The 7,543-nt window shown below is 42.3% G+C and overlaps 1 protein-coding gene across 3 annotated transcripts in view; it reads right to left on the reverse strand.

Annotated features, from left to right (window-relative positions):
* RNF128 (ring finger protein 128, E3 ubiquitin protein ligase) overlaps positions 1-7,543 on the reverse strand; it is a 151,325-nt gene that overhangs the window by 103,814 nt on the left and 39,968 nt on the right. For 2 of the 3 annotated variants that reach the window (XM_005869862.2, XM_014542590.1), the window contains exon 1: positions 789-1,529. The exons of the other annotated variant lie outside the window; for it this stretch is intronic. In XM_005869862.2, the coding sequence (XP_005869924.1) occupies positions 789-1,281 (493 nt within the window). In that variant the 5' untranslated portion in view covers positions 1,282-1,529. Of the gene's footprint in view, positions 1-788; positions 1,530-7,543 lie in introns of those variants that run through there. 3 annotated transcript variants of the gene reach the window in all.

The following is a 7,543-nucleotide window of genomic DNA, read 5'->3' on the forward strand; positions in this document are numbered from 1 at the left end:
ATTACAATTAAGGAAAAGGTTTCTGGAAGGATAACTGCAGAGGGAAAAATTGTAACCCACATCATCTCCAGAAATTAAAGACCCACTTTGACTACTTTTCCCAAAGTCTAGGCTTTTGCTATCCTTATGCATAAACCTCTTCTTTTTTCAATAACATTAATCACCTCTTTTGTCACTTTTCAAAGGCAAAAGAAAGCACTGATACCAACAAACACTTGGGCCCTGAGACCCCTGGGCAGAGAAGAGCCCAAGAGCAAAGCAAAGTTGCCACCAAAACTGCAATGAGGTTAACAGGGCACAGTAACACAATCTTTGTACCTGATACTAGGAAACACGAAGAGAAAAACAGGGAGAGGCGAGGGGAAAATCTGCTGCAGGCCTGAGGTTGTTAAACAGGAAAAGAGTGAGGAAGGGATTTTCAGGAAGCCTTCTCCCAAGACATTTCAAAACCAATGTCCACCACCAATTAATCCAATGCAAGGCACCCTTGTGAAACACCAGGTAAAGGCGACACAAAGAGCCCCAACACTCCTCCAGTTGCCAGCCTCCGCATTCTGTTTGTCTTACCCTTTTCTAAGGGAGAGACAAATTGTAAAGGGTTTTTCCGCCCAACCCCCAAGGCAGGGTAAATCGCCAAGAGAAGAGGCCCCTGTTTTATTCCGTGGGGACGGAACGGGCACTGGTTTTCTTTCGGAGCAAAGGGAGAGGAGGAGGAGAGCATCGAGGAAAATAAGAGAAACTGGCCTTGGAAGGGGTTTGAAAAGGCACAATTTAGTAGCTGCACTCACCCGGGTGAGACATGGGGATGACCTCATTGCGGGTCCCTGGGAAGTTAAAGATGACGGCTCCAGACGCCCCTCTCTCTTGAGCCAGATGGATCTTGTCTGCGAAGGTGCAGCCCCCTCCGCGCTGGATGAGGGCCAACCAAGAGACATGAACGCTGCGTCCCCAGTCCCCCGGGACCGTGGGCACCGTGAAATTCGTGTGCGGGTTACAGGCATTGAGAGCCCCTGGCCCGTCGGGCGGTACCAGGACCCCAGCCACTGGCTCGAGTGGCGAATCCTGGCCGTACACGCCCTCCTCGCTGAGCTCCCACACGGTGCGGTTCACTCCGGTGTGCGGAACCCGCCAGGACACGTTGAGGTACGCGGTCCACACAGCTTCGGCTCCCCGGGAGCCGGGGGCTTGCGGACTCAGGGCCAGCAGAAAGCACCACGCCAGCAACCGGGAAAAGCCGCAGCTACCGCGGTAGGAGACCCCGGCCCCGGGCGGTGGCCCCATGGCGCGCGCGCTCTGCGGTTTTCTAGGGCCCGTGACACGCGCCCTCCTAGCTGGCGGCAGGACCTAGGCCTTGACCAGGTGCGCGCCAGGTGGGGAGGGGCGGGGAGACACTTGCGCGAGCAGCGAGCTCCGTTCCAGCCCAGAGGCACGTATCCTCTGAGTAGACGCTGCCGCAGAAGCAGCCTGTCGCCGCTCCAGTACTCTTCGCTTTCGCTGCGGCCGCGTAGGGCTCTGGGGCTTTGGCACGAAGCTCCGCCCAGCCGACTGGGGGTAGAGGTGGCTGGGAGGAGGAAAGGACACTGCGGGATCCCCCTCTTAAAAGGGTAACAGTATGGACAGAGTAGGAACTGAGGCTGTGTAGCCAGGTGTGTCGCGTGGTTTTAGACAAAATGGACAGGTGAGGAGCTAGAATCTGCTAAATTAAAAAAGCTCTTTGATAGCATTCGAGTTTGTTTTGATTTTTCAATAGCACATTTTTCATCCTAACATTTGCCTAAAAAGCTTTTCAGGCTTAAGGTGCCAGAATGTGAAAGTACTTCTAAAAAGCGCAGATCCGAAGGTTCTGAGTGCTAGTAAAGAGAATTTGGGTAACTGGGTGGTGCTGTGGGCAGGCCCTTTATTGAGTCTCAAGAGGAAGGGAGAGGCAGGAAAAGCGCATTAACACACACACACACACACACACACACACACACACACACACACACACATTCTGCTCCAAACAAGCGTCATACCTGTGTATTTCCCTCTTACCCTTACCCCATGTGAAATATACTGCATAGAGACCCCTTCTAAAAGTAATCTGAGTCTTCAAAAAGAGAATTCCGTTTTCACACATGTCAACTAAGACTCTTTTCTTTGTCGTCCACAAACCAAGTTTATCCAAATAGATATGTCTGTAAAATTCATAACATTAACTACATCATCTTTCTTCATTAACCACTAACTAAAAGAAGTGTGACTCACCTTGACAATTCACTCATGACACTATTGCATTATCATTTCTCCTAACTTTAAGTGTACAATTTTTATGCACTCTGTTGGTTATTACATTTAGTGGGTGCTCAATAAATATGCATTGGATTAAACCTAATTAATACATCTGGTTTCAGATAACTTTTGACCTTGGAGAAATTTTTCTGTGTCTCAGTGTCTCCATCATCTGTAAAATGAGGATAATAATAGTACCTACCTCTTAGAGTTGTTCAGATGGTTAAATGAGTTTACATGTGTAAAGCACTTGAGACAGTACTAAGCAGAATGTAAAAATTATATCTGTTAAATACTATTTTTAAGCAGGTTCAGGGACATAATACTTTTAAAATAATCTTAAAGTTGTTACTTTGAGGTAATAATCAGAGAAAATGATGTTCAGAATGTTCAGCTTTAGTAACTTTTTCAGTCCAAAGAAATATAATTTACTTTATCCAGTCCAACATTTGTTAAATTCCTGACCAATCACTCCCCTCAGTCTCGGCCCAACATTTACTTAATCAATATTATTCCCCAAAATTAAGCATGTGACAATTTGCACTTCATACTTTTATAGCTTGAGATAAACCTAGTGCAGTGGTCAGCAAACTCATTAGTCAACAGAGCCAAATATCAACAGTACAATGATTGAAATTTCTTTTGAGAGCCAAATGTTTTAAATTTAAACTATATAGGTAGGTACATTGTTATTAACTTAATTAGGGTACTCCTAAGGCTTAGGAAGAGCCACACTCAAGGGGCCAAAGAGCCGCATGTGGCTCGCGAGCCGCAGTTTGCTGACCACGGACCTAGTGGAAAGTTAATATCATAATCAAATAGCACCTAGAATCCAAATAAATGGGCATGAACCCTAGGAATTGAAATGTACTTTAGATATCACAGGGGTAGGTATATGGGGCCAATAGCATGGCACTCGTATCTATTAATGATGTTAATCTCTAAGATAAAAATTAACTAGGGAAAAGAAAATGGTAGGATCAGCCACCTCTCAGAAATAGTACAATTCCAGAAATTGTCTGAATTTGTTAGTGAAGAGCTCTCAAAATTCAATCAATATTACCTGTATGACAATCAACCATATTGTAATTTGAAGAAACAATGTGTTCAAAAGAAAAGAAATATTTTTGTAAAGTACCTACAAAAATGAAGTTTGTTAACATTCTTTATTTCTTTTTTAAAAAATAAATATTTATTGCACATCTACTGTATACCGGCCATGAGCTAAGCATTGGGGTAAAAAAATAAGACATGAATTCTGTTTTCAAAAAGTTAACTTTGATGAAACCAACAAGCAAACTTGTGATTGCCGAATAGAGTGCTACATGTACATAGTGTAAGTGCTCTGATAGAGGTATGCATAGGGCAGTAGTGGGTAATAAAAGAGAAGAGGAGCCTAACCCACTGGAAAATAAGGAAAAGCTTTCCAGAGGAGGTTATACCTGTGCTGACTTTGAGAAGGTTAGCTTTTCTAGGCATAGAAGGGAAAGTATTGAGGCATGAAACTGAAAATGTTGGGTAGCAACAAACACTACAGGCTCTATAAACAATATGGTTGGATACAACCCAGAGCACAAGAGATAAAGTTGTAGAGGTCCACGGGGGTCAGTTCTTGAGCGTCCTTTGGGTAAAGCTAGGGAGTTTGGACTTTATCCAAAAGCAAGCAGTAATATGACCAGGGTTTAAAAGGGGAGTAATATATAATTAGATATGAATTTTAGAGATCATTATGGCTTCTCTGTATACAATAGATTGGAGGGAAAAAGAGTAGCAACAGGGAGTCCAGATAGAAGGTTGTTGGCAGTGCTCCAGGTAAGGGATGAAGGTGGCCTGGATAAACAGGTAGTGGAAATGAAGATATATAGATAAATTGGGAATGTACTTTGGATGTAGAATCAATAGGACTTGTTTGGGTTATAAAAGAGAGACAAGAGTTAGGGATGTCTCTGAAGCTTTGGTTTGGAAGACTGGGTGACACTTGATTAATCAGGAAGAAGGTTTTAAATTTATAGAATGTGTAGGAGGGGGAGATGAGTCCAGTGTAGACAAATTGATTTTCAGGTATCTATGATATAATTAGGTAGAACTCTCTTGTAGGCAGTTGGTGGATTTTATGATTACTGAACACCTGACACTGGAGAGGTATGGGTATACAGAGACAAAAGAAACAGTCCCTGCCCTCAATGAGTTCACAGTTTAGTAGGAAAGTCAAAGAGGTAAACAGACAATAATGTACAGTGTAATAAATGTTATGACTGGAGAAAACATTGGATGCTATGGCAACATGGGTGTGGCTGAGTCTTTTAGAACAAATAAAGTTAATCAAGCAAAGAGAGTAAGGATATTCAGGCATAGGCAATAGTATATTACATAAGAACAACAGGAAACATCCAGGGAACTAACATTCAGTAGTTAGGTATGGTGGGCATATAAGTTGCAAAGAGGGAGCCAAGGAAAGTAACACTGGTCAAGTAGGTTATGCCAGAACATGAAAAGTGTAGAAAACTATGTTAAAGAGTGTGAACTCAATACACATACAAACACAGTTGAGCGCGTGCATGCGTGACACACACACATAAAGTAAATATGGCAAAAGAATTATTATTAAATCCAGATGATGGGTATATAAGTGCTCAATGTATTATTTTTGAAATTTTCTCCATATTTTAAACTTTTTGTAATGATGAGTTTAAAATTATGAATTTATATTAAAGTATGTGGAACAAAGGAATATGATCAGATTTAGGACTAAATAGATCCTCTGGATTATATTAAGGGCAAGACAGGACACAGAGAGACTAGTGAGGAAGCTAATATCCTCAGTACTATTCTGGAGGTCTTTCTCAATTGTGGAGATGGAGGTACCAGACTATTAACCATTAAAATTACCTCATGAACTCCCCTTGCTATGAATTCATCCTTACCAAGCAACCTTCTTATTAGTATTTAGCTCCTCATGTAAATATGCCTACAGGGAGATAATGTACTGATGGGCAAACACTAGTATGGGGTCCACTTGGAATTATACTTCTCATTATAAATTAATCAATTAGTATTCTGGCTTATATATTGGTATTTTGTGAATTTACTTAAGTGTGAGTCAGTCTCCAGGATCCCAGTCTCTGGTTATACTACCAATCAAAGTTCAAAGCTTACAAACCAGACTCTGTCAATGTCCTTCCACTCTATGGAGATTTGTCTGGGTAACTCTCTGGCTTTCCCCAGAGATGGGTAGCCAGCATCGAACCTCTGCTTGAACATTCCTGGTATCAGAGATTACTACCTCACAAAGCATTAAATCCTGAGTAATACTATACTTTTCTTGTTGGAAAGTTCATGTAAGTATTGTTTGTCTTTGTTTTGGTCCTCCCTCTTCCTCCCACCCAACTCTTCCTACCCAGGGTCCCCAGAGTTTCCATGCTATTTCCTGGCTGTATCACCACCCCATCAGGGTCTTTGCTTTGAGCAGTTTCCCTGTACCAGACAGACCTCACCTGATTCCTGGCCCTCAAACCAAATTTACTAGTCCTAGATGTATTCCCTCAGGATCCTTCTGTACCTAAGGCTAAGAACAGCTACTGCTCATTGAGCATTTATTGTGTGCTTTACATGCATCATCTCAGTTGATTCTCACAACCATTGGTCATTATCTCAAATTTCAGAAGAGGGGATTAGAGAGAAGTAGCAAGTTACCTAAGATCATATAGCTTGTAATCAAATTAGGATTCTAATGCAGTTCTGACTGTAAGTATTAATAGCTGAATAGTGAGTGATTCAATACCTTGCCTCGGGAGAGTGGCATTTGCACTTCAACATTGCCTTATACCAAAGAAACAAAGTTCGAGTGAAATGTTTTTTGTATGCATTTCAGGCACTGTGACCAGCGAGGGAGATATATTTGGGCCAGGATTCTTTTTGAATTCCTCAAATCCTACCACAATGGCTATCCCTGCCAAACATTTGTATAAGCAATACTGAACAGAAAGCTGTCCTGAGCAGTGCGCTAATGATGAACTGACAAACAGAGCAGCATCCAGCAGAAGTAACAGCAGGATACCACTGTGGCCGATTAAGTTTCCAGTCACATTGAGTTTCTGCAGAGGTGCAGAGACAGACCTCTGCAAGAAATGAGACATCACATATGGATTCTTACTATTAAATAAATGGCAAGGCACCATCTAGGACAACTATTGTCCTGGCATCTAAGCAATGCTGTGCTACACAGCTGGACAAAATAGGTGTAGAGAATGTGTGGAGAAGGGATGACAATAAATTTTCACTCTAAGCAGCTGCTCTACAAATACCAAGAAGAAAATGATGGGAGTGTGCAATGAGAGAACAGTCAAAGAAAACAAAGCAAAAAGTTAAATATGATGCTGCAACAAGCTTTCAAATAATATAACATCACTTGTAAATGCAAGGAAACCCAGCCAGCTCAAGTGGGTATACAACCATTAGAAAACAGGGGATTTTTAAAAAGAAACTTTCATGAAAAGAAAAGACAGAGTTTCAGAGAGTGGCTTTAAAACAGAAGTTTGCTATCTGTGAAATTAAGAAGAATTTTTTCATATCCATAATATTAATAGCTAACATTGAGATCTACTGTGGGCCAGGTACTAATACCTAGGACATAAGTATTATATACTGCATCTTAGAGAAGAAGAAACTGAGGCTCGGGTTAAGAAACTTGTTGAGGTCACCCAAGGTAATGACAGATTTAGAATTTGACCCCACGTCTTAGTACAAAACTACACTCTTCCCATTGTAGCACTTTCCACTCTATACAACACTATCTTCAAAAGTAGAGGTAGGGTCTGGCCTGTGTGGCTTGGTGGTTGAGTGTCGACCCATGAACCAGGAGGTTACAGTGGATTCTATCAGGGCACATGCCCCAGTAAAGGCATGCAGGAGGCAGCTGATAGATGATTCTCTCTCATCATTGATATTTCTATCTCTCCCTCTCTCTAAAATCAATAAAAACATATTTTAAAAAAGTAGAGGTAGGAAGGAAACATGTATTGATAACCTACTATGTGTCAGGCACTTCACATGTATTAATGATATCATTTGATTCTTACAATGGATAATAAAATTCTATTATATAATAACTAGCCCAGTGCACGAATTCGTGCATGGGTGGGTCTGGCCGGCCCGGCCCCAATCGGGGTGGATCAGGGCAGGGCCTGTCGGGAGGAGGAGATAGCGGGAGGTTGGCTAGCTGGCCTGGGCCTGATCAGGGCCAGGCCAGCTGTGGGGAGGGGCCATGGTCAGTTGG

Source organism: Myotis brandtii, unplaced genomic scaffold, assembly GCF_000412655.1.
Source record: "Myotis brandtii unplaced genomic scaffold, ASM41265v1 scaffold305, whole genome shotgun sequence".
Taxonomy (NCBI): domain Eukaryota; kingdom Metazoa; phylum Chordata; class Mammalia; order Chiroptera; family Vespertilionidae; genus Myotis; species Myotis brandtii.